The sequence below is a fragment of the Doryrhamphus excisus genome, chromosome 17 (assembly GCF_030265055.1).
Source record: "Doryrhamphus excisus isolate RoL2022-K1 chromosome 17, RoL_Dexc_1.0, whole genome shotgun sequence".
In the NCBI taxonomy this organism is placed as follows: domain Eukaryota; kingdom Metazoa; phylum Chordata; class Actinopteri; order Syngnathiformes; family Syngnathidae; genus Doryrhamphus; species Doryrhamphus excisus.
In genome coordinates this window covers 13,252,444-13,280,040 of record NC_080482.1, presented here as the reverse complement: position 1 = coordinate 13,280,040, position 27,597 = coordinate 13,252,444, and the positions used below count along the sequence as shown (strand labels likewise).

The window sequence follows — 27,597 nt, the reverse complement described above, 5'->3', positions numbered from 1 at the left end:
AATAAATGAAAATTAAGTACCCCTCGCCTCTTGTCTGAAAATAGCTGGGATAGGCTCCAGCATGCCCGTGACCTTCGTGAGAATACGCGGTATAGAAAATTAATGAATGAATGAACTCAACTTTGCCAGCCTTAATATATTGCCATGTGTGTGGGGGTCCGTTTTCCTCGTCTATCGCCTCCAAACAGGCAGCAAGAAGCAGGCAGCCATGCTGCCAAACAGGCAACAAGAAGCTCTGTGCATTGGTTTCAGCACCTTGGTGCATTTGTTCCAACAATGACATGAACGGTGTGAAGCTCTTTTGTCAATCATACAGTCTGTCTCAGTGGGTGGAGGTGGGGCCGGTGTGACTATACCCAGCTGACTTCAGGCGAGAGATAGGGTCACGGGGTAGTTTGTTAAAAAAAAGTGATATATTATATGATCACACCACAAATTGATCTATAAACATGTTAAATGATTACTCCTACCCTAAAAGTACTTTTGCAAGGCTATTTTTTCCAATTAGATTTTTTATTGGATGAGGCACCTAATTCACAGAGGTTTGTGTAATAAAGTTCAGCACTACTTTGGTTGCATTATTTTTAATGCTTTGAAGAGCTATTTTCATAACCATATTCAATTCCACAAATTTATGTTTGTAACAAAAGCTTATTATTATTAAAAAAAAAAAAAGGACCTGGATCGGATTGGCAAGACTACAAAAAAATCGTATCGGAAGCCAAAAAATGTGGATCAGGACATCCCTAATTTTTATAGATATAAAATGTATAACCTGCGTGGAAAATGCGTGAAAATTTCTGACCGTTTTGTGCATAGGCAAGCTTTACAGATGAGACCCCAGGACAATGTCCACATCACAAAGCAGGGAACAATGAACAATACCTGAGATTACAAGTCATTACGAGGAAGTGTGATTGATGCCAACCCCTCCCTGCTGACACACTGAGCCCGCACCTCCCCTCTGGGCTGTGATATCGTCCCTTGCTTTTCTTTGGACAAAAACCAAACGGTCAGACTTCCTGAGCGCGTCTGAGCAGCCAACTGCTCTTGACAATAAGATCGTTCTCCACAAATAGAAAATTGCTTCCGTCCTCTTCCGGTGTCAACACATGCAAATGTGTGCTTAATCTACTTTGCCACCTCTTCACACTGGTCTGCTCCTAAGCCTTTCTTAATTAGCTCATTACGGCTGCCTCGTCTCTGGGGGATAGCGTCCAAGAGAAATGTTCCTGGCTGGGATTCGCTTTGTTTCTTCCACAAAGCAAATGTTGGATTTTCTTTCCTCAGAGGGAGAAGATAAAAATAGAGTAGAGGTGATCATATTACAGCATTCATCACCAGGGTTGAACGTTTTCACGCTTTTGACCTTCCCAAATGATGCAAGCAACCACTCAGTATGAAGCAGTGCGCAACCGCAATAATAAACATGCGTTTTAATGAATGCCTCTTAGACAGCGTCAATCAATAATGAGCATTATTACCACTGTGGATCACAAACGCACAGAGGCAGGAGGTTTCAATCAAGAAATTCATGTTTGCAGCATTACGTAAAAACTACCAGAGCACTTTGGATCAAATTTGGAGGGAATGATGGTGGAAAATGGTGAAAAGTCACCACACAACAATTCATGTTAGCTTGTGTTGTTACAGTGCACTTGCTTCTTTTTAGCACGATATCAACAACAAACATATTGTTCTTATCGATATAAACTGCAGACTGGATTTGATGCGGAGGTATCATGTTTCAAGATAGCGCCACCCAAGAAAGCTTGTTGCGGCAGCTTCGTATCTTCTGTAGCGTCTTCTATATCTTCTGTTTTTAGTGTTTAATAGTGCTTTATTTATTACTTTTTTTTTTTGGTGCCATACCGACCCTTTAAGCAAGTGTGTAGCTATGGATGTTCATCTTGTTACATTCGTAGCTTGCTTCTTGCTTCATTGTTTACAATCCGGAGCAGCTGTTAGCATGGAGGACCTCTTCGCCACCCCAAGCGATCTGAGATCCCTGCGGAGATACGCAGGAGGAGAGGCTGCATAGCGGGGGTGAACAGGGAGAAGTATAAATTATATTGCTGTATAAAGACGGTATCAACTGTGTCATCATGGGGAACGTGAGATGGATGCACTAATGGCGCAAACCCTGCTGCAGAGGGACGACTGTGAGTGCATCATGAGTGCACTGAAGATTGAACATTAGATTAACTTATTCTATTTGTATTTTAAGATAATATACTATTTTATTTAAGCGGCTACTGTTCTATAATATTGCATTTTAATAAATAACTTTGCCCAGCCCTATGCAGTGGGCATCCCAAATCCAGCACCTGCAGGACTCCAGGTTTCCTCCCACATCCCAAAAACATGCATGCTCGGTTAAATGGTGATTCCAAATTGTCCATAGGTATGAACGTGAGTGTGGTGTGAATGGTTGTTTGTCGAAATGTGCCCTGTGATTGGCTGGTGACAGTCCAGGGTGTACCCCACCTCTCACCCAAAGACAGCTTCATTTCCTGTCTTTTTTTTATTATATTTTTATATATCTTCTCTTTCGTTCTCTTGTAGCTTTCTCTCACCTCTTCAATATTCCCACGTCTTCAAAAACCTGCTTCCTCCTCCTCCTCTGCATGGGTGATGTACGAGTGTTGGTGACATAAGATATTCAAATATTTTTTGTAATCAAGGTACTTGAATTATTGGAATAATCGTTGCAGGCCTAAAAATCCTTGTTGCAGAACTTAAAAATCTGCCATTATTGTTACGTTTGCTCCTAAACTAAAGTGTTGGTTTAAACGGAACGCCTCAGTAGGAATGAATTTATTATGATACTGCTTTTATTGTACTACTTTTACTGTTGGGAAGAGGTGGCGATGCTTCATGCGCCACATGCTATGAATGCAGTAAAACATCACCTCAGACTGAGCAGGCCTCGCTGAGCGTATAGACTACCTATATTAGTAGCCCATGATGGAGGTCCAGAAATGAGCTAGCTAGCGAAACAAGAGGTTGTTGCTCTGTGGTGAGATGGCTGCAGGGGATCTGACAAGCACACAAGGACTGTGCGCAAGGACTAAGTCTATAGCTAATATGTGCATGCCGCCGCTGGCTGTTGCTTGGAGACCCCCGGAACAAGTCCCCGCCTCCCTACCCCAAAAACCACACCTCCCCTTCACCAAAGGCCCATGCTGCCTGGGGGTATTCATGTGGCGCTTTGTTGCTGCAGCTTTAGAACCGGGGATTGGGCCCCGGACGTGCTGCTAATGTCAGCAGAACATAGCTGACAGGTAACAAAATGCATGGCCAGGTGTGATGATTAGCTGACCACAACAACCAACATATTGTTAAATTAATACCTCATTGTCTTAAGCAAGCATTATTATCTTTGCAACGGCAGCTGTACCTAATGAAGTGTCAGGTGAGTGTAAGTCGTCCGCACACACGGCTGTTGGCGGCCTCTAAGGAAGGCTGTAAGAAGCTCTGCGTAAGCGGAGCTGCATCTGCAGTGCTGCTGTCAGCCAAATGCCTTGATTCACTGACTATTTGGGTCATTTGTTTCAAGGGTCTGGGAGACATTAGTGCGCGAGATTCTTGCCGCAGCACTGTCCTCCGCAATTACGCTCACGCGGGAAGCCGCTTTTGACAGCTGGGCCGCTTCCTCCCACCTTGGACCACCAACAAAGCCTTTTTTCGACAAAACACTCACACGGCAGGCTTACTGCGACCAGGGCGTCTTTGTGTTACAACACTTGTCATGAAAACAAACTGCCCATTGGTTGTGTTTTATTTCTTTCAAACATGCTGGACAAGGTACACCACATGTGCACACTTGGTTCCTCTGGCAACGTACAGGACAAACCTCTCTGGATAAGCTCCAAAACCGGCTCTTCACTTCAAGCTGATTCGTGTGACTTCATTTTTCAACAAGATGGTGCACTGCCCCATTGGCAACTGATGGTTTGAGCCCCAGCGATGGATTAGTCAGAAGGGGGGGGGGGGGGGGGGGGGGGGGGTCGGGGGGGGGGGGTCCAAGACCTTTCTTTTTGTGCTTGGCTTCCAAGATCCCCAGACCTCACTGTGTGCGATTTTCATATGGAAAAGATCTTGTTCATGTTCCACAGCGACCCACTAAGCTTGATGACATCATAACATAACAGTACTTGTAACTTTTGGAATTCTCCATTGCTTTTACTAAATAAATATTGTGTAAATTGGGTCAGGGCTGCATGGCGACCGAGTGGTTAGTGTGCAGGCCTCACAGCAAGGAGACCTGAGTTCAATTCCACCCTCGGGCATCTCTGTAGTTTGCATGTTCTCCCCGTGCATGCGGTTTTCTCCGGGGACTCTGGTTTCCTCCCACATTCCAAAAACATGCTAGGTTAATTGGCGACTCCAAATTGTCCATAGGTATGAATGTGAGTGTGAATGGTTGTTTGTGATTGGCTGGCGACCAGTCCAGGGTGTACCCCGCCTCTCGCCTGAAGACAGCTGGGATAGGCTCCAGCACCCCCGCGACACTCGTGAGGATAAGCGGTAGAAAATGAATGAATGAATGAATGAAATTGGGTCAATGTTTTTTTAATAACAAATTATGTACAAGTTTCGATCCCCAGACTTTGGTGCAAGTAAAAATTTGGTGTATGTACGCCAAAAGAAAACGTCAAGGATATAAAATATAGCACAGTAATACACTGGTCCCTCGCTACATTGTGGTTTTTCCACAAGGTAATAAATAAAACATGGCTGCTTTGTGGTTGAATATGGCCTACTATTACTGTCGCGTTCATAAGAGCAAATTCTTTAACAGGCTTAACAATACTGTTTTGTTTGACATTGATTTTAAAATGTCTTTCAACGTGACATGTGTTGATTAATGGAACTTTAATTGTCAGACATTGATAAGATAAGACTGTTGATAAAATATTATTGTTGAAATATTTTTGCAATTGTTGTGTTTACACTGTTTAGATATAATACATGTAATAAACTGAACATTTTCTGGAAACAAAATGGTCTTTTGATTAAATAGTATGTGATAATAAGCTCATGATTAAATAGTATGTGATAATAAGATCATCACATGGTTTGTCTGGTATCAGGCCCAGTATCATGCCACCGCGTGCTAGTATCAGCCCTCGACGGGGCATGATACCTGGCCTGATACCAGACAAACCATGTGATAACCTATAAGTACCATCTTTATCCTTAATGAAGGTAGTGACAGTCCTGTAGCTGTGAGCTGTATATAGTGTATTCTTCCGTTCACGTCAAAATCTAGTTTTTAATTAATTTATAGGAGTGTATACATCACCATAAAATGAGCACACAGGGTGCAAACTGTGGACCACCTGTATATGCCACTGATAAACTCTGATAAAACCCACTTGTTGACTTTTTAGCATACATACTGTATCCAGTCACGTGTGTTGGTAAGTATTGTTAAGTGCCTTCACTGCCTGCCAGAAGTGTTCTTCAAACATGCACTTTGGTTTTTGTGTTGCGTTTTGACCAATGTTGGTAATTGGACATGTCATCTGGCTGTCATCCTGGTGTGATATAGCCTGTCATTAAAAATAGCAAGTGTGTCTTTTTTTTCCAATACAACCTGCCATTAAAACAAGCAACAGTTCTGCTCTGCGCTAAACGTGCCATCAACCGTCACTTGCGCACCTCAGCAGGACTGGTTCATAAATTGGTGTTTGCGGCACCTGCCATACAACTCGTAACCCCGTCTCACTCTGACCTTGTTCCCCTCCAGGGTGGCTCGTTATTCAACAGGAGTGCAATGAAATAGGAAGGCGCTAAAAACACAGGGACTCAGAGGGGACACGAGCGGGAGGCTTGGGAAAATGTTTTCTTTTGTGGAATGTGAAGCAAAACACGGAAACACTTCATCATTTTTATGCCAAAGTTTCTCAGAAGCCGCGGTGGCAATGATTTCCATATATATGGGATGACCTTTTCCCTCTCGGGATGCAGTGAAGTATGCGAGACAGGGCATCCTTTTGCCCGTTTAATCACGACCGCTGACTTATTTCATCTGCGCTCAAATGTGCTCGATTGACGCAAATGTCAAAAGATAAATGGCATGTGGCAATGCGAAAGACGAGCGAACCTCGGCACACATCTGTCGCAGTTTATGGCCACCTTGAGATCATTCCTGCCGTCATCACTGGTGGAGGATAGAAGACATGTTGTTGTTGGGTTTGTACGACTCTGGAGTGGAAATGCAGCTTTTTCAAAGCACACTAATTTCAGTGTACAGTTCAATTTCAAAGATATTCCATCCATTTTCGCTTATCCTCATTAGGGTTGCGGGGGTATGCTGGAGCCTATCGCAGCTGACTTCAGGCAAGAGGTGGGGTACACTCTGGACTGGTCACCAGCCAATTGCAGGGCAAATATAGCCAAACAAACATTAACATTCGCATACATACCTATTGACAATTTGGAGTTGCTACTGGAATGTGGGAGGACACCCAAGTACCTGGAGAAAAACTCTGTAGCCGACAAGTAACCCACTTGTCCACTGTGCCGCATTCAAAAATATTGATAAGAGAAATCAGTAGAAAATAACCCACCAAATCAAACTGAAGACATGTCATTTAAATAATGCAATACAGAGAACAGATGAGAAATAGTAAACATGAAACTACGCGAAAAAACAGAAATACTATGCTATAATGTAAATAAGATAATGGCTACAGTTTTTGTATGTCTCAGTTGTCATAGAATTTGTTTTTTGACCAAAAAAAAACATTGATAGCATATGGCCAAACAGTATGACTTACTGACTAGTCCGCAAGATCTAGTGCCTAAATCCACGTGTTGGTGACTCAGTCTCTGTGAAGTCTCAGGGAATCTTTTAATCACCTTTATTGTGTGTGTTGATTGTTCATAGAGTGCACACAGAACAATGAACAATGCATATACGTATCTTTCACTTTAAAGCACTGACTAGTCTTAGATAATGGTGGACATGTCAATTAACAGTTTCATCTTTGGCTCACAGAGATGCACCTTACACGACATTAAAACACTGCAATATACTCTCTAAAACGTGCATGAAAAAACTTGAATGTTCTCCCTGACAGCGTGGCACTAAAGTGCACGAGAATACAACAGTCTAACTAGTCAGAAAAGTGAAAAAAAGCATAATAGGTCCCCTTTAAACTGCCCTGTGCCCCCACCCACCCAATAACTCAAGGATGCCATGTGATCTCAGACACAGCAACACTTCTGTGTTATGAAATAATTCATTTTTCTGGGAATTAAAGCAAATTTCCACCCCTTTAACCCCCTGAGCAGCAGCATCAGTAGTTGTAATTGAATGTGAACCAGTACATGTGGCGCTTTTGGAGTACATCCGTGCACAAATAAAGCCATTATCTGCATTATTTACTATTCCGGCTCATTCCCCGTGGGTGCTCCTTCTCCTAATGGCGCTGCCGCTCACTTCACATCTCGTTTTCTATTGGCGCGCCCGCCGTTGCCGTTAACAGAAGAGGAGCTTTAATGAAGCAATCTTCTTTCCCGCTGACCGTGAAAGAGCCCCAAGACCAATTACTGTGCAGCTCGGAGGCCGAGGTGACACCTTTTGCCGCACGCTTGTCTTATTGTCACAAATTACATGGTTTGTTTTTTTTACTCCAGCCTTTTATTGTCCATCTCTAAAATGAAGACTGCAATTACTGACCAGACGGTCCATCCAGCTGTGGGGGCAACACAAGGATCTCTCTGGTTTGACATGGAAGCTTGGAGGAACTCTTGAATGGACTGAAGAAGCAGCCTATGTGTCGGTTTATAGTTCACAAAGCAGTAAATAGAGCACGGGGTGTGTTTATTAGCCCCTTGTCGTCTTTTTCTAACTCAGCCAGCTACTACTGAGGCACTGCAAAGATTCCAGCGTACTAAGCATTTTTCTCCTCGGCATCTGGGCTGCTGCATGAAGCAGACGTCTGAATGTCAGCCTCTGGCTAAAGCTGAATAATGCACAGCATCTATCATTACCATGCACTGGCATCAGCGCATCATGACTCATACAAACTGCAGCAGACAAGAGCAAAAAGCTTCTGTTTCATGAATAAACACCCGGTGACCCTCCACAAAGCAGGCTTGCATAATCTGGCAACACAACACCAGCCCCGCTCCTCTGATGTGCTTTTCCAGATAATTCCTGGAAACGCTCACAGTCTCTGAGCGCTTAATTATAAACATTTGCTTTGCTTTGGGATGACACGCACGTGGGTTCGCCAGGCGAGGGCGTAACGTGGGAATCATCTACCAAAACAGATTCACCTCTCAGACAAAAAGGTAATGGAAATGATTGAAACCAGCCAGCAGTGTCATATTAATAGTCCTCAATTTTTAACAACAACACACTGGTATCTGTTTGGCTAGAATCACAGGTCTGTCAGCTTGCGTTGCCTTTTTGAAGGTGACACGATGCGGGGATGTGGGGATGTCCGACAAGGAGGCTGAATGCCTTTGTCTCTTCCTTTCGATCTTGATTACCCAGAACATGATTTAGAAAAAAGCAGAAGGAAAAGGCCACTCTTTGTGTATATTCCTCACCGATTAAATGTCAACACATGGGGTGAGGCTGATTTATTGACTATCCATTAAGTAATCCCTAAGAATAATGTTGATCGTTCATGTCACAAAGGATATGTTTTGTAGCTTTGTCTCGATACTGTGGACTAAACTACTTGGTAGCAAACAAGACAGGTGGGGGGCTGGGGGAGTGGGGTTTGTAGGAATTCATTCAGGCCAGACTGGTTTGCCGTTTAAGGAACTGAAAGCAATATATCTGCACCCCTGCACCCACAGGCTGGAATTTTTATCGGCTGGACTAAGGGTATGTCTAATAGACAACGACCTGATTTAAAAAAAACAGGAAGAAGGGACGATAACATTGACAAAACAGCCCGAAGATGGTAATGTAAACAAACACTACAAGCGTGTGCATGTGTGTCTTATACAAACACCCTAAACACAAACATCCTAAACACTTTATACAAACACCACACGTTTGTATCACGCCAACAAGAAATCTGATATGCTCATTCGACTACAGACCGTGGGGGGAGAGGAAGAACGTTAATTTTCTTTATTTGCACATCTGATGTCGGTGACATTGATAAGTGCCACAGAGATAAATTAGAGGTATTAGCTACCCACCAGTGTTTCCCGTACATTCATGAATTTGCAGCAGCCCGCATGAAAAAACAAAAAAACCTGCAATCTGCTGGCAGGTAGCTCTACAATTAATATAATTTGAAAATACAGAATTAAAATATTGATGTAAAAAATATTTCGCTGGTCTGTACAGTATAAATAGATATGATCAGTTTCTCAATAGTATTTCAAATGGGGTGTGGGGGGTACAAAAATTTTTCTGTCCACCTGTGGGGGCACGACACAAAATAAGTGAGAACCACTACAACACATTTATTGTGGCACCAGAGACACCGTCTACTTGGTGGGTGCGCACCATTTTGCACTTTTGTTTATATTTGCCGACCAAACACCTCAGCAATCCGAACCAAGGTGCCGCCGCCCGAGAACCTCCATCAGTACTTTTTTTCCCTCACGTTGAGAAAACGGTCCATGTCTGTCGTCGGAGTTAATGTGCTCAACATGTTCATTCTGTTTAAAACCAAAATATTCCCACACTGTGCTTGTGGCATTGTGTTGTCATTGATGTTAGCGTATGCTGGCCAACTGCAGCTAGTGGCCCCGCCTCCAAAAACAGACTGAAGGAGATGAGAGCCCACTCTGTCGATTCACCCAGATCTTAATTATCTAGCTGTTTTTTCTTTAATCATTTGGTAAGTCAATTTATCCATTATCATGACAGGCCTCCATATTGGTCCGGCCTTTCACTTTTAAATGTTCGGTTTTATCGATCAAGGAGACCCAGGGCCATCCATGGGTCCGGATCCGTCTCAACATCCGCCATTTGATCTGATCTAAATAACATAACAACCAATTTCATTTTTAGAATGAGCTGCGGCCTAACAAAGGACAAGTTGCAGGCTGAAAATGGTGGCACACTTGCACCACTCCAGGTTTATAGCTTTTCTCTATAAGAATTTGAAATATTATTCTTTTATTTTTAGTTATTAGCTGAACGGGGCCCTATGATTTCCATGTTAACAGAATCACGGAATTGGCCAATTCAAAACAGAATTTTCTGTTAAACGAGAAGTCCTGTGGAAATTGACATTGTGTGAATTAAATGCCGTCATCTTGAGGAGAAGGAACATTTGTGTGGAAAGTATTTCCCACACTGCTCAATTGTGGCAGCTAGCTGGGTTAGCTTAGTGTTTAGCAGAGGATGCTAGTGTGGCTGTGTGTGTGGGACTCGGGCTGCATGAGTGTTTACACTGTGTTGTCTTTTACCGCTTGTTATTGTAAGCCAGCATTTTACGTGCCGCTGACGCTGTGCAAGTTCCGAGTGAAACAAGGCGAGGGGCACGTTTATTCTTTATTCTTAATCCGAAGATTGTCTGAACCGTCACTTAATACACGCGTACACTTCCGTCTTCAAAACAAGAGCACTGTTCGCGATATCCAGTTTAATTGTGCAAACAAAATTAGGGTGTCATAAGAAACATCTTACACGACAATTGGAATCACAATGGCAAATACATATTCCTTAACCACAAGCACGGGCATTACAATTTGTTGAGAATTTGGTGGAAATTTTTGCAGAAGCTGACACCCCATTAGAGAAGTTAGCCAAGCCACTGAAATACTGGTCTCAAAAAATGTTGTCAATAATATCAATCATCAACAATAATTTGTAGGACAATTATTGTCCAGCAAATTTTGTTATAACGGCAGGACTATCGGTACTCATGAAGGTTTTTTTTTTTTTTTTTTTTTCAAAAAAGCTACTATGAACAAATCTTGTGACTTTTTCTGGGCTTATTGGACAGTTTTGGAGACTATCCTGAAGGCACATATCACTCTCCTCAACCCAATGCCTGCCCATCTAAGAGCACTCATAGGTGGCTCCATCTTGCTTGTGATTTAAAAACCCCTCCAAAAAGAAGCAACAGAACACGGTTCATTCACGGTTATACACATATTTGTGTTGCTTTCCATATTTTTTGCTAACTTGCTGTCGACTATGGCATCCATAAATATGATATGCACATGCGCAGTGGCCAATTATGCAAAGAGGCGTCATCTAGACCCGCCCCCATAGATTGCGGTCCTGTTGGAAACACTGAACACTGCAGATGCAACACTTGTGTGATTTGTCCCCTGCATTGTGCTGCGAAACGGCAGACAAAGACCGATAGGATCTCAAAACGATCACTCACTTGTAAGCTATTGTGCTTATTCACCTGACAAAAAATGTATTCCGCTTGCCAGTGTGGCAGCCACAAAAAGACTTCTAAAATGACCTCGCCCGCTACTGTGGGTGTAAAAGGCAAAAATGTCCACAACACTCAATGTTTCATGCTCGGGCGCCCTGCAAGCCCATTAATAACGGCCGAGACAAATGTTTACCAGAAAACTACCTCCAGAATGGGAACACTGAGGATTCAATGACACACATGAATCAGAACAGGCCGTGTGCGCTGTCGCACGAGTGCCGCAGTGGAAAACATTAAGGATAAATTAAAGTCTGGCTGGTGTCAGGGGAAGAGCACCGTGCCGTCTTTCAACGTGAGCTGATGTTTTCTTTTCCGCTCTAAACCTTGTGCAGGGAAGAAAATGATGGGCTGGGGGCGGGAGGGATTCTGGTCGGGGAGAAAATGATTTTCCTGGAGGCGTGTGGAAAAAATGGTGACCAGGACGACTTAGCAGAAGACACTGCACCTCTGTATGATGTGCTGAGTTCTATGAGTACTAAAATACATTTCACGCCATGTTTCCACCTCTCTGTCGATGCGCCTTTCAAGAACTTCTTTCACACACACCTCCAGCAAAAATGCAGCATCAGAGTCCTAACAGAGAATTCTGCATTTCTTCACCTTTGCGTTTCACACAGAACTCAGTGGAGTAGGATACTGCAGCAGCTGTGTGTGCTTTCAGAATCAGATAACAGCATCTGGTGTGATCTATAAAATACTTTTTGGTACTTTTAGCAGAACATGTACACAGAAAAAAAGTGAAAGGTTCTACGGTAGGGCTGGGCAATTATGAGTCCAAGGAGCCACAAAAGACCAACAAGATGAAGTAAATGATACTTATTTCTCCCTCTTTAAAAAAGCAGAGCAAAATTTATTTTCATTCAGTTTCATTCACTTAGCTCGCACTGGTTCAGCTGTCCTGTGTTTACCATACATTCCTGCCTGCCACAAATACATCTGGACCGCCACAGAATAAAAAGCCCACACACAAACACAGCACATTATAATGTGACTGTCCTTGTAGCTTGTCGTTACAACTTTGTAAATAGCATCGTAACTGACTCCTAACATGCCTCATATAAGTAGCCTGGGCTCCATCCAGCGACGACACATCCCCAATGACTTGAGGGTTGAGGTCGCGAGCCAGTAGGTTGGCAACAGACCCGCTTAGCGTACAATACGGCGTCCTGTCATGTTATTACTACACGTGTCCAACTGTGTTCGAAATTTATTTTTTCATCACCAAACGCCTTTGTTAGGAGCCTGATCTAAACGGAAAACTGAGACCGGCAGTTGTGATGTAGGATACCCCTGATTTCCTATCCGATCCGATGTGCCTTAAAATACAGGCTGGTATCAACGATACTGACCAGATATCAATACTTTGGGAACATTTTTGAAAGCAGTATATTTGAAATGATAGCACAATTAGCATTAAAAATACAATACATCAGGTAACTTGCTTAGTTGTAGCCAAGCTGGGATACAAACAGGACAAAATAAAAATATGTGAAAATTGTGTTTTAAACAAACGAACAAACAAAAGTAGAGTAAAATAACAAAATTACTTAATTATTATTTAATGTGCTTTTTTGCAATTTTTCCCATCATTCACAGCTAACAATCACAATTTTTCCCCTTTTCTGTGAATTCTAGCGCAAGAAAACAAGTTAATATGATCTAAGAACGGACGTCATGGGAAATACATACCTATTTTGACGCTAAAGCCCTCACAAAAACAAATGGCAACATTGTTTCATTTACATAACTGACTTCTATATTAACCAAGTTACAGCTAATAAGTTACAGCATATTATTATTGTAGTAGCATGAAAAATTATAATTATCTGGCGGACTAACATGAGGCCTCGCTAGCCGCTCGTCTCAGCGTCATTCACAGACGGAAGAGTGGATACCTAGCTCTCAATTCCGCTACAAAGGCTCAACAAGATGCTTGTTTGCCGTCAGCATTTTTTTATCTGAGGACTGGACCACACGTCTTGTGCTGTAACATCCGAGGGGAGCGTCCATCTATGATGTCATCAGCAGCCGTTGCTTTTCTTATTTGTCACGGCTGCAAAGTAACCCACAATGGAACCAAAGGAAGTGAAAAACACGAAGCACGAAGGTGTTGTCTGTGTGGATCTTGCCGTCTCATCGTCGTCTTCGTCATCAATCAAGGTAGAAGTGGTGATAAATGTTAATTTATCCCTCTCATTCCTCACTCAAATACAATTGTTTTCTGCATGTAAAACTATAAACACATGTTTTGTGTTACCATTTTTAGGTGTCCGTACAGGATTAATCGCATCGATTGGAAACTGGAAAAATTGATTTGGTCGATGTACGTTTCGGTTGGAGTCGGACCTTTTGGAAGAGATTAATGACACTAAATAAGGTTCCACTGTAAAAGCATTGTCGTTTTCATCCATGCATGAACTTATTTGAATTTTATTTTCCTCACGCAGGCCAGTCAGGGACAGGCATGGGGATGTGGACCATGGGCCGTTATTTTGCCAAAAGCCAGCCTTTTCTGTTATTCCCTGTTGGGAAGCAAGTGATTCCCTATGATTTTGCATTCAAAAGGATAAAAGCTCCGCTAAAAAGGTCAAGGTCACATCAGGATCACACGCGCCGAGGGGTGGCTGAGATTCATCAATATTCATAAGGAAATGGTGTCTGTGTGGAACACCAATCAATCATCCCAGGTCAAAAGCTGCTGAAACCCAACAGAATTCCCTTTCCCTTGTTTTCCTGCCTCATCGCATCTTACAAATCCGACCCAAAAATCACTACAGTGGGACGGCACGGTTGGTTGAACACCGGTGAATACCCAGGAGGATTTCCTGAAAGAGACACCCCCCACCATCCACCCTGAGCCCAGTTTCCTCCGGTCTTCATCCCCCCCTCTCCTCCCTGTCATGAATATTGATAACCGTGCCTGCTGTGCTTAATGGCGCTGCTGTGAGGAGTGATGCTGGCTGTGTCACTCGCATCATCTCCTCGCACCCGAAACCAACATGGAGCCGCCACAGGCATGTAGATGATCCGTCAACAGGGGATAAGTTAGAGGACAGGAGAACAGTGGATGATGATTAGCATTAATCTTGCATTCATGTTTGGGAAAATGGAAAAACGCTGATATTTGATGCTCAACACAAAGACAACAAAATGTTTCTAAAAAGTCCAGCAAGGAAAATCAAAGAGTTTCTGGCATGTCATCAATTATGATCATCAATTGGTGTTAGTGTTGGGTGATATTTGTTTATAGACTTGTATCCCGGTATAAATTTGTCCAATGGTAAGAAAATTACTTCTACCGGTAGAAATGATCATTTCAAACACAAGGTGGTGAGAGGTGATGTGTTTTCGGCGACTGTGCACCATGGCACACTGTATTGGCGCCCCACAAGCATGGTACAGCGGTTGCGGAGACATCAGAGCAAACAACTGTTTTTTTTCTGGAGGAACACATAGGTGAAAACATTGTAAGTGAGTTAGGGGAATTTGTCCAGGAATGGGACTTAGATGAGAAGAAACAGCTCTAATGTTGCAAAAGTTGCTGCCCTGAACAACAGGAATAGATGGGCTTGCTTTGGACACTCTACACAGTGCCACAGGTAAGCTTACTTTTCATTGAATTATATGGATTAAGGTTTGTAGGTTTTTAAACAAGACTCTGCTGAATTTAATTAGATCGTCATATCATGACACATGGACTATGTTTACATGCAGTCAGATAACCCTATCATAACTGGAATATTATCAACAACCCAGTTCCACATGGCCATGTTAACGACAATAATCCGACTATAACTGCTGGGTACTCAAGTATTAGGTCATATACATATATGTCTATCAGCATATCCCGATCGAAAGCAACATTAATTTGTGTTCTGTTCATGTTCTATTTGAAAGGAACCCTGTGTCTTTGGCAGGAACGACTTGTAAACATGGCGACACACAAAACTCCACACTTTTGGAGTGAGGACAAAACAAGCAACCTCGCTAGTGTGGTGAAATACAGGAAGCTTTTATAGACGATGGAAAGTACAGAGTTAGCGAAATCAATCAGAAGGTGAGTGAGAAATTACGCAAAGCAAGGTTTGTATACACACACACACACTTTCACCCAAAGTGTCCGGGGGGCTCTGGTGGGTGTTGCATGGATATACTAAATGGCACAGCTCTGGCTCGACTTGCAATGAAAAAAGTCAGACAGAATAGTGTCAAGCATTGATGGTGGGTCAGTACCAGCCCCAAAGACGTTTATGAGCTGCTGTGATCGTTTTGTTGTTTTTGGATACAGGAAGAAGAAGCGGAAATGACGCACATTGCGGAAATGACGTTGTCGGTGCTTTTTTTTTTTGTCACATCACACATTTAAACAGGTTATTCCAAATGTTCCAGAAGCCGGAATATTGACCTTAACCCAAATGTAAATGAAGTGATGGTAAAGTCCACATCACCAAAAGCTGATCTGTTTCCCCGCTTCATACAGTCACATTTACTTTTTACTGAGCTGCCAGATTTTACACTTCCCCCTTTTAGGAACGTTTCAAGGTTTGTCCTCAATTTCCCACTGAAGGTGTTTCAGGTGCCAATTGAAAAAGTACATAGAAACAGGTGGATGAGAGTAAAAATACACTGATCCACCTTGTCTTGTGTGGATTCATCTGCTGCCTAGATTTTTAAAGGCCTTTCTCTGAAAACCCACTTTGCTTCTGGAACACGACACGACTGTCTGTTTGGATGGAAGCAGTGCAGAGCTCCGAATGCGTCTGTCTTACTTTGCGGAAGCTTAAAGCCTTTGCACGAGTGGATAGACTTAACAAACCGGAAAGACTAACGACCTAAAGCCGCAGCGCGTCCTGATACACGCATCTATAGACAACCACAAAAATAAAGAGCAGCGTTTACTGGGATGCGTGTGTGTGTGTGTATGCATGGGGTGTGGGGCATAAACGGAGGTGCATGATGTGAGAATACATGTCGACTGGAATACAAAACATTAACAATGGGCATGTTATAGAATCCACTTTGGTACATTTCCTAATGAGATTCAATCAACAAGCATGAATGCAGATGTCCACAATGTATCCCACTGGGACATCTTCCTGAATTTGTCATGTATTTAGTAAAAAACGGGTGAGTGGGTCGCCCAGTGGAAACTGTGCGCTCGTTGCTCTGTTGTCATGTTCTAAGGATGTAATTTGTTGATCTGCTACACTCAAAACAATCTCTGTCACATGATTTACCGGTACTTATGATCAAGCCATCTTCAAGTACAAGCTTTTTGTCATTGCAGCACTCATTTAACAAGAGAAGAAGAGGCAAGGGCCAGAGGAAGGGGGGCAATGTTTCCACCAACCGGGAGACAAACTAAAGCTTCGGTCATAACCGGACGTACAATTTTATGGCTGTGCGTGGTGACTATGAAGAAGGAGACCTCTGAAGAAGGAAGGACACTGTTAACTAACAAACTAATTCAACAAACCATAAATGACTATTCTCCCACTTCTGTTAGCAGTTCAGCCACATACGCTCAGTGGGCGACGATTGGTCTTGTTGCTCTACTTTGTAGGGGAGTTGTTTAATTACAATGTCATTAACATAAAAATACCATAAATGTGTCAAAATGGAGGAAGGAGATGTGAAGTTCTCAAGAACTGTACACTGAAGACGTACACGGAATGTGAAGATAGTCCAAACAAAATGACCTAATCTATCCCGCAGGCTTACATTATATTTTAATACAGGCAGGGCTCTACATTAAAAACCAAAATGACTTGCCCATAGGGAATCCTTAAGGTGAGAACTACTTGCCCGAACTTGCCCCATGTAAAATGAAAAGACTGCCATAATGATATCATGTAATTTTTTGTGGCATCACATGAGAATCTCAAATAAATAAAATAATGAAATAAATAATACTTTACACATGGTAGTCGTAGTAAGCAGTGATATTTATAAGTTGTGCACCACAATGAAACATTATTGAATAGACACATTTGTGTACTAGTAAAGTGTTTTTAATCCAGAAAAAAAGCTCAATGGTCAAACAATAATTTGTGAAGCAAAGGTGAGAAAAATCCACAGAGAAATGGAAGCTCTAGAATTTGTAGCTTGTGCAAAATCAGCACTTGGTATTGGATCTAATGGGTGGTGTTTCATTGTGACCACTTCAAATTGTCACAGCAATGTGATTCACTCACCTGTGCCATCATTTGATTTGCTGCCGCTAATAAAATACTTGTTTAGGAGGCACTGGTTCATCACTTTTTGCTGTTTCCTTCAGAATTAGATGATGTTGGCAGCGCCGCCATGACGGATGTTTTCGTAGTCAAACGATCGCTGATTGGTTGATCGCGAACAACGGGTGTGGGTAAAACGCGGACTGTGGATTACGGACCGCGGTCTAAATAAACGATTCTGATTGGTCCATTTCAAGATTTGCAAGGATTGCTTTGCAAATTACCACCGGAATTACTCAGTCCGTGTTTTACCAACACCCAACAAGAACCGCTTTAAAAAAAACTCTTGGCAGTATGGCATTCCAAAGTACACTTGCCCGACGGGAATATCACTGATTGGATTTACTTGCCCGAATTTTGTTTTAACTTGCCCCGGGCCATCGGTACATCGTTATTGTCGAGCCCTGACAGGTGGGGTACCCAATGTCTCCTTCACATGCTCATAATGTGCAGATGTTACATTGAATTAGATACTGCAGGTATCGATGGGGCCCATACCTGTGTAAATCACATAACGGAAATAACCCTGCAGAGATTTCTGATCAATGGGTCAAGCCTGTGTTATTGTGTTATCGGCAACCATAGCTAGAAGAACATCAGCAAAGACAACCAAAAGAGCATCAGCAAACACCAAATAGGACATCAGAATCTAACACGACAGAAAACCTCCGGGTCATCAATATCACGTCTACCTGAAAAGAGGAGTTTATTACAGCCCCATATTGAATCAATAAGCCTGAGATTCACACCAAAAATAACAATCCTACAGATTTTTGGATCAGTATTTGATATTTTTTAGGACCTGTTGGAAACTTCTGCTGTTATATGCACAAGAGTTATATGCAAAAATCCTGAAAATGGCCCTATTTCACAATGTTAAAGAATACTTTTTAAAAATTTGTGGATCCAGACGGTGATTCGGATCACCCTCAAAATTGTATCAGTCCCTATTTTCTGGGGACTGATTCCTGAAAATGTAATCCCAATCCAGAACTTTTCAACTTATTTTGAACATAAACAAACACTTGCACCGCGCTTGCCGGAGTTAGTGATAACGTAGCAACAAGGAAGTTATGTCCGATGATAAGAGTTCTGTGTTAACGGTTCAGGCTTGAATGCATCAGACAGAGCACTTGCATGTGTGTGGAGACCGCCACGCTGGCTGATATTCTTGTGGCGTGGTTGCATATTAGCAAACAGAGCTCTGGTATCAATTGGTAGATATCCAAATTCGGAAGTGAAAAAGCGTGGCTCGGTAACTGTAGGCAGCAGTTGTTCAGTGATGACACATCGGCACAATCCGAAGCTCCCCATTGTGCAGAGGAAAACACCACTTTCCACCACATCACAGATGTTGATAAGACGATAAAGCAGACCAGAGATTTCAACTGCATGATGAGGACATTGTGCTGAGGCAGCCAGGACAAAGTGGAGAGGTTGTCGAGACGAAATGACATAAATCAACTGCCCCCCGCCTGGTGCTGCGTTTGTGTAACGCTCCCAAGTGGATCTCTTTAGCGCGACTCTCCTCCTGCCTGCTGAAGAAGGCCAACAGCCTGTGACTCCATTTGTCGCAGCCGCTGAAATGAATAACCTTTCAGGGGAGCCTGGCCGGGAGCGGGAGGTGCACGGCATACAAACAAGAGAGGCTGTCTCCCGCGTGCCAGCACCATTTGCCCGATAAATATAGCGCCTTTCCCGACATGGTTGTTAAGGTGTAATCTATTTGTATATATCTCTGCAAAGCAATTATTATATGAAGGTATAATTTGGAGTGTGTGGGAACACACACGCTGTAAGGGATTATCTTGAGAAAGCTTAATTGTTTCCCAGGCAACTCGTCCTCCACTAAGACTGTGATGACTGTGAAATCTCCTCTGGCGATTATTTTACTTTCAAATTACTTACTTGTGTCCTCCAGCCAAATCCTTCATGTGAGCCTACCTAGTTTTATTTTCAAAGGGGTGCATTTGGATTTGGGGGTCTGAAATAGAGTCGTCGAGGAAAACAACATGCCTTTTGCCTCGAGTACCATAACAAACTGGGCTGCAGTGAAAAGGTTAGCTCACTGTTTACCACTAATGATGGCGGCCGACTGACGAGACCCGGCGGAGGTGATTAATTCATGCAATAAACAAGGCCGTCGAGGGCGCAGCCATTCCAAATGGCCTGATGACTCATACAAACTGTTTGTCTTAATCATTTGAAGCAGGTGCCCCGAGAACAAAGCCGAAGACGGTCGGAAAACATTAACATCATCGTCTCAGACAATCTTGCACCAAGCAGACGAGTTTCTCATCTCGAGTACCAGCGACAAAAGGCGGCGTCACTTTGTGTTATCGAAGCTGATAAAAAGCGTCTTCCTCCACAGCCTCCCCAAGGCCCGCTCCCGCTGTCACGTCAAGGGGAAGACGGATGCACATGTGGCCGCCGCCGCTCGCTCACCAGCAACATCTCTCTTCCTCAAAAGGCCCGAGAGGCGGTGCGACATCACACAATAACCATTGTCTGTGCTAAATCCCCCGCTAGCGCAAGGAAGGAGAGGGGGGTTGGGGTGAACGCTACATGAATCGAAACCGGCTTTAAAGTGACACCGCAGCTCATTTACTACTCTCTCACTGCAACCATAACACTGTAATCGAAAGAGGCTGCGTGTGTGTGTGTCTAAATCAGCTGAGATCATCACACACAAACAGCAGCATTGTGCAGGCCAGCGCATCAACACACACATTAGGGAGCAGATAAGAGCTTCTTACCTGCAGTTTGGAGGGGGGTCTAATGTAATTTCAGCAAGCTCCTTCTGAATCCTGAAAAGAGACATTATCAGCGTTTAGACGTATTTAATGGTCTCTGTCAAGGTCTGAATGAACACGGTGAATACCATCTTTAAAAACACGGCTGGCACAATAAATATGCTGTTTTACAGACTGTGTAGACGGCATTGGGTTACCATGTTATTTGATTTTTCTGCTGTACACATTCAAAAACACTTGTAGCTGGAGTTATGTGATGCTACTCCCTTTGTTCACACAGAAACATAAGAGTCTTTATTTTGAAACCTCCGCTACACCACGTCGTGTCCACCAGTAATCTGTGCTTGTTTATCTGCCAGTCAAAACCTTAAACAGACTATTTCACAGATGTGTTGAACATGGCAAAAAACCTCTCTCTGCACGCTTTAAAAGCAGGACGGCAAACACCGGCTGTTCCCAAGTGGAACCTTTTAACGGTCATGGCGGAATACACACGGAACAACTGACGTCCAGACAACACTACCTGCTGAGGCATGACGGACTCGCTCTCTCTCTCTTCAGTTCAGTGAGTAATACGTTTTTTACATACCGGAATAGATTCTTCCAATAGATAAGAATACCAGAATAAATGATAAACATTTGGAGTTTATGACTGCGTGCCACGTCGAAGACATAAGATGAATGAAATGCTGTCATCGTGAGGCCAAGGAATGTTTGTGTGGGAAAGTATTTACTCGGCGGACCTCCCCGACTTTAATAGTTTGAAATGGCGATTAATGCCAGCGAAAGTTCGCTGAATGTCCTCTTACAGAGCGTGAATGGAAGCTAGCAGGGGTTAGCTTAATTTAGCAAGCTAAGTGGTTGTGTGCTCAACAAGTATATTTTCACCATGTTGTGTTTTAAGGCTATAATGTAGGGAACGTCTTACAATGTCCAATGAAGACGCGCAGATTCTGAATGAAAAAAATATGAGAAGCACGTTTATTTTTGAACGCAGCTTGTCTTAACCGTAAATACACATTGTCCACACACACGGAACACACTTCCGTGACAGTCCTTCAAAATAAGCTCACTGTCATAAAAAGATCTTCCATAATGCAGCTGGAATTGCATGGGTGACTACATCTTCCTTAATGATAAGCACGGGCATTACCGTTTCTTGAAGATTTTGTAGCAATGTGTGCAGGGTCCCAAACAGACATCCCATTAGAAAAGTTTACAAGTTTCTTACCAATAAATAAATGTATTGGTAATAAATTTGAGACAAGTGTATTTCATAATATGGCTTAAAACCTCAAGGTTGCCTAAAGGGTAAAGCTGGCTGCTGCTCCTCTTTGTCAAAACCCTCACAATTCGGCAGCCTCCTCCCCTGACCACGCCTACTCAAGGTTCCAGGGTCGGCACCAAACCCTCAACACTCAGAGCAGCATAGACATGCCCCTCTCAAACAGGTACATGCAAGCCATAAAGAACAGTTGGATATTGGGTATAATTGGATGAATATTGGTTAATCTGTAATGGAACATCTCCCCATTGTTGCCTCATTCTGGTTTAGACACTCAATTCTCACATTCAAGAAAGAGCGAACAATGGTACTGAGCAGTTCTACATCATGTAAAACAAGAGTACAGCATTTGAAACATATACATAGGACAGAAAAGTATCACATGTGGTTCTCACTGGGTTGTGCAGGTGTACCTAATGCAGTGCAAAATAGCTAGGTGATTTTGTTGAAGAGAGCAAATCAATCAGATCATTATCGCTTCTTGGCATCATCAAATGACAATTTGCACGATTAAACCTGTCCATCCACTCTCATGTGGTTTACAGACAGATATCAAAAGTCATCAATGACTGCGTGGAATGTTTCAACTCATTGCCTGGTCCTTGCAGCGTGATCTTAACAGAGGTTTATTTTCACTAGATGCCAAGGATGGCATCCAGACATTTTCTGCGACTGATCAAGATATCATTCATGAAAAGGAAAGCCAACTGCTCGGAGTTGAATTAAAAACATAAAAAGAATTACAGCTCCATGTTGTTGAAGGCTGAAGGCCACTCTAAACTCAGCTCAGCAGACATACACACAAAAAGGAGAACTTGTGAATGAAAAGCCATGTCTGTCTTTAAAGTGAGGCGCAGCAAGACATGGAGGAAGCGCACCCATTCTATCAATTAGCCTGGATTGGAAATATCTTTCCAATGAGGGCAATGAAACTGTTGCCTCCTTTCCAACGGCTTTACAGTTCCACTAAATAGCAGGCATGTTTGAGACGACAATGCCTTTGGGACTACAGTGCTTTTTATATAGCCCCACACCCTCAGGGCACCGAGGGGGGGAGAGGCCTTTTATTTTAACAAACAACCCTGTGTACCCGACACACTACGGGGGGGGAGGCCATCTTACCTCTTGGCACTAGTTGAAAGTTTAGCAGCGGTTTTACTCGAAATCTTGGTCTCCTTCTTTTTGGGCTGTGCTTGCTCGCGCTCCTGTTCCGGCGGGACGGACTCCCTTTGTTCAATGTCAGAGCTTCCCCCGCTGGTGCTGGGGCTGTCGTCCGGTCTCTGCACTTCACTGGACATCGTGGGCCCTGGAAAAAACAAAGTCACAAATGTCACACCATCACAGCCAACACAAAAACATTGTGATCTATTAGTGCATAATGATGTCATTGTCAAATTGGCCATCATGCATTTGCATGTAATTGTAATGACAACAAGTGATTCAAAAGCATAATAAGCAAAACAAATATGTTTAGAAATACAAATTATCTTTCTTCAGTTGCTTCTTTTTGTTTTATTGTCAAACAAGACGGAGCCGCCCCTGGGTGCTTTCGGGGGGGGAGAGGCCCACAGCACCACTCGCTCCTTGCTGAGAGAGCAACTCATGCTTTCATGTCAAGAGTCAACATCTGCATTTGAAAGTACGAGATATTATCCAGTTGAACTTTTGGTTTTTCAAGAAAAATAAAATACGGGAACTATTAAAACGTTGGTTAGGAGAAGCGGGAAACTTGCTTTTGTGTCAGTGTCTCCCAAAGTCTCTTACACTAGATTTGTCGCGAGTCCCCTTGTTTGGAAAAAGAGTATCTAGAAGAGTCCATTACTCGCTAGATGTAGCACCAAAGTCGCTAAATAGGCAAAACGAATCCCTTGTGCTATGTCTTCTTATACTCAGGCAAGCCAAGTGTATATAAGGCAGGGCTCGACAATAACGATGTACCGATGGCCCGGGGCAAGTTAAAACAAAATTCGGGCAAGTAAATCCAATCATTAATATTCCCGTCGGGCAAGTGCACTTTAGCATGCCGTACTGCCAAGAGTTTTTTCTAAAGCGGTTCTTGTTGGGTGTTGGTAAAACACGGACTGCGTAATTCCGGTGGTAATTTGCAAACCAATCCTTGCAAATCTTGAAATGGACCAATCAGAATCGTTTATTTAGACCGCGGTCCGTAATCCACATCCGCGTTTTACCCACACCCGTTCTTGTTCGCGATCAACCAATCAGCGATCGTTTTACTAGGAAAACATCTATCATGGCGTCCCTGCCAACATCGTCTAATTCTTCAACAACTTGTGAAGGAAAACAGCAAAAAGTGATGAACCAGTGCCTCCTAAACAAGTATTTTATTAGCGGCAGCAAATCAAATGATGGCAAAGGTGAGTGAATCACGTTGCTGTGACAATTTGAAGTGGTCACAATGAAACACCACCCATTAGATCCAATACCAAGTGCTGATTTTGCACAAGCTACAAAATCTAGCGGTTCAATTTCTCTGTGTATTTTTCTCACCTTTGCTTCACAAATTATTGTTTGACCATTGAGCATTTTTTTCTGGATTAAAAACACTTTACTAGTACACAAATGTGTCAAATGTTTCATTGTGGTGCACAACTTATAAATATCACTGCTTACTACGACTACCATGTGTAAGGTAGCATGGCTTGCCATGTTAACATACATCTCCACAAATGTTCAGACATTCCTCCAAATACAATGCATCAGTACTATTATCTGATGAATTATCAGCATATATTGATATATGATATCATTATGGCAGTCTTTTCATTTTACATGGGGCAAGTTCGGGCAAGTAGTTCTCACCTTAAGGATTCCCTATGGGCAAGTCATTTTGGTTTTTAACGTAGAGCCCTGTAAGGTGTTACTAAACTACAATGCAAACCACCACCTACTAATCCCAGAGTCCCATTATAATGTGTTAATGAGTGAGGGTGAACATATTGCCCCAAATATATTTAAGGCCGGCACAAATAAATGTTTGGGAAACACTGCAGCTACACAACAATGGACAATTTATATTACATTGTACTGTAGTTGAAAACAGTCCGCTAAATCCTGTGATTCAATTGGAGAAATAAGTGGCGTCGTAGGAACAATGCAGGGCTGTGGTCCACCAATAATTTACTTTTCAAAAACATGCCTTTTCAATGCTTGCGTTTCTTGGTCTCCAAAATACCATTGACCTGTAAACAAAATGCCCAAATCCACCCTGTTTTGATCAATTCAGGTAAATCTGGGAGCATAATAAAGCTGGGAAGCCACAGATTGGAGCGTATTAGTTGAACAGATGTGCAGCTGGATGAAGCAGCTGGAAACAAACGAATGACTTTGTTAAAACATACAGACAATAGAATAACGCATCGAACACTTCATGAGATATAATCCAACACAAGAGCTGTGTCCAAAATCCTGGCTTTACAAAAATATGAAAACTCAGTTTTGATTGACACCGTCAGAGAGGCAATCATTTAAGCTGTCAGCTGTCTACAACATTCTGTTTATTTTATGTGGCCGATGGAGCCAAAATGTGCAGTGCAGTACAGTGTGGGTTTATAACTACTTGATATGTCCTTCAGTTTCGCTTAATTTATAGCTGAAAGATTGTTTTTAACATCATCATTAGCTACGGAAATAACACTAAATGTGCTTCGATCCATTTGTGTTTATGGGAAAGACCCAGAAGACATCCAGTGGGTCATCACTGCCCATCAAAAAGCAGCTCTTGTAATAAGACCTCATTACATTTGGCACGGTTTGCTGTGTCTGGGATGTCATGAACTAATCTTCAGGGCCACGTGCTTGTGTTTGGAAGAAATCACACTGTTTTTTGTTTGTATTATCATTATCATTATAGTACTCATTGTGTTGTTCTGCTTTAAGAAACTTCCAGTGGTCTGTCTGACAAGAAGTTCCAGAAGAACAGTAGATGGGGGACTTTTTTTAATAGGAAAACAAAATAATCCATCAAGTATAAAAGTAAATTAAGTTGTGCAATGGTCAGAGCGAGTTGGCTCTGCTGTCGTGGGCGCCAAGGTGTGCTGGGGGACAGAGAGTGAGGAGGAAGCGTCTGCCGTCATGCAAACAGTGTAGCGTGTCCTTGGGTAAAATGCACCTTGTTAAGTAAAGAAATATATGAACTGTTGATATTTATAAATTAGATCATATGTTTGTGTAAATTGAGATTGTGATGTTTATAACATTGTGTTGTCATATTCCTTATTCCTAAAACAAAAGCTGAACAAAAACAAGCAAACATGGACGAGATGGAGGTGGTGGTCACAGTTTTTTATGTATATATTTTCATGGGTGGAAGCCATCTGAATTGTGCTTTGATCCAGTGGCGTATAAGAATGTATGGTAAAGATCCAAAAGATGCCCAGCGGGATACAATTGTGCTCAATAATCATGCATACTTGTACACATTTCCCCCCATTTATAAGAATGGTCACATCTGGCAGGAGATGTTGTGTTTGGGGGAGTAGCTAGGTTCGTTTAAATGTAAAAGCATGTAAAAAAGCATTCGTGACACATTAGCAGACAAACTGTGAAGACGTCATGAACCTCAATTTGAGCCCTTTGGCAGGCGATTAAAAACGAGTCTGCCATGACAAGGATATCCGAGGGCATACATATTAAAACATTGCCGTATATATTTACACTCGTGTAAGCTATCTGACGTATAAATCTAAAGTGGACAACAGCTCGCCTTTCCCGGGGTTAGCGGAGGGGGCGTTTCATGGCGTTGGGAGACATCGCCACTCAAACATAAATGTTAGCCTGATCAGTGGACGTCGAGGTTATGATACCTCCCACCTCCCCAAAAACAAGCACCGATGCTTGTTACGGTGCCTGCGCGTCGCCATACGCCGCTCATAAGCGCGGAGCCGCTGCATTGTGGGGGTACTGCACACAATGGGGGTCGACCGGGGACAGGAAACCGAGCAGTCCATGAACGTCACGGGGAGCTAGCTAGCGTTAGGACGCTAAAAGTAGGGTGCGTTCCATCGCCGCTGGGGGGTTTAAAGGCAACAAGGGGGGAAATTGGGCCTCTGAGTTGGAAACTTAACGAAAAGACGCACAAAAGAAGGCGTTTATGTTTGGACCCTCTTCCAAGGAGCCGACGGCGCGGCTGATGGGAGGACGGTGATCGGCAGGGCCGGCTGAGTCGATCCTCGCCGCCTGAGTCAGTGTCCACATTGTGACCCTGCCTCGGCACAAAGGGAGGCAAGTCCCACACATCCACCTCCCCCCTCTCGCCTCCTCCTCGGCGTCGGACGGAGAAAAAAACGCCACTTTTCACCGGACATTTGCTGACTTTTTCGCCTCCGAATGTTACCTGCTGGCGCTCGGCCGTCGATGCTGCGATGCGGCGTGGTTAATCCCAAGCTAGGCGAGAGAAGAGGCTCCTCACACGGCGGCGTCCTGGATATTTAAAGCGCGGAGGCAGCAAACAGCCGACAGAAGCGAGGTAGCCCCGGACCGCCTCCGCGCGCGCTCCCGATCACGTTCTGCCCGGGCGCGTGCACACAGGTCTGCGCACGCTCCTGTGGCTAGGGCAGCCGGCACGAGGAGGCCACACGGGCGCGCGCGCGTTAATGAATCAGTTAAAACACTGACGACAAAAGACATCATCCTGATGCCAGTTACCGAGTTGTTGCTATGCAATGGTTAATGCATGGAGGTTAGCGTTGAGCAAAGCATGTGATTGTGTGTGCCGTTGTTTTTGTACTGCTGCTTTGCTGCAGTGCACACAGCGTGAATGCATGGTGGCCCTCCTCCATCCATGCACAGTGACACTCACACATGCAATACATGCAGAACATGCAGCAGGCCCGTCTCTCGCCGTAAAACATTCAAGCGCCCCAGGCCTCCTCCGCTCACTTTTCGAGACTCGCGTGGCCGCTGTTTTGCAGGCCTGTCTC

At 43.3% G+C, this 27,597-nt stretch overlaps 1 protein-coding gene across 1 annotated transcript in view; it reads right to left on the bottom strand.

The window, feature by feature from the left end:
- LOC131105167 (ubiquitin-conjugating enzyme E2 E2) overlaps positions 1-27,177 on the bottom strand; it is a 33,374-nt gene extending 6,197 nt beyond the window's left edge. The window contains exons 1-3 of the mRNA XM_058053018.1: positions 27,012-27,177; positions 22,781-22,964; positions 20,377-20,427 (exon numbers count right to left, since the gene is read on the bottom strand). Coding sequence (XP_057909001.1) covers positions 20,377-20,427; positions 22,781-22,956 — 227 coding nt within the window. The 5' untranslated portion in view covers positions 22,957-22,964; positions 27,012-27,177. The remainder of the gene's footprint in view (positions 1-20,376; positions 20,428-22,780; positions 22,965-27,011) is intronic.
- Between the last annotated feature and the right edge of the window lie 420 nt (positions 27,178-27,597).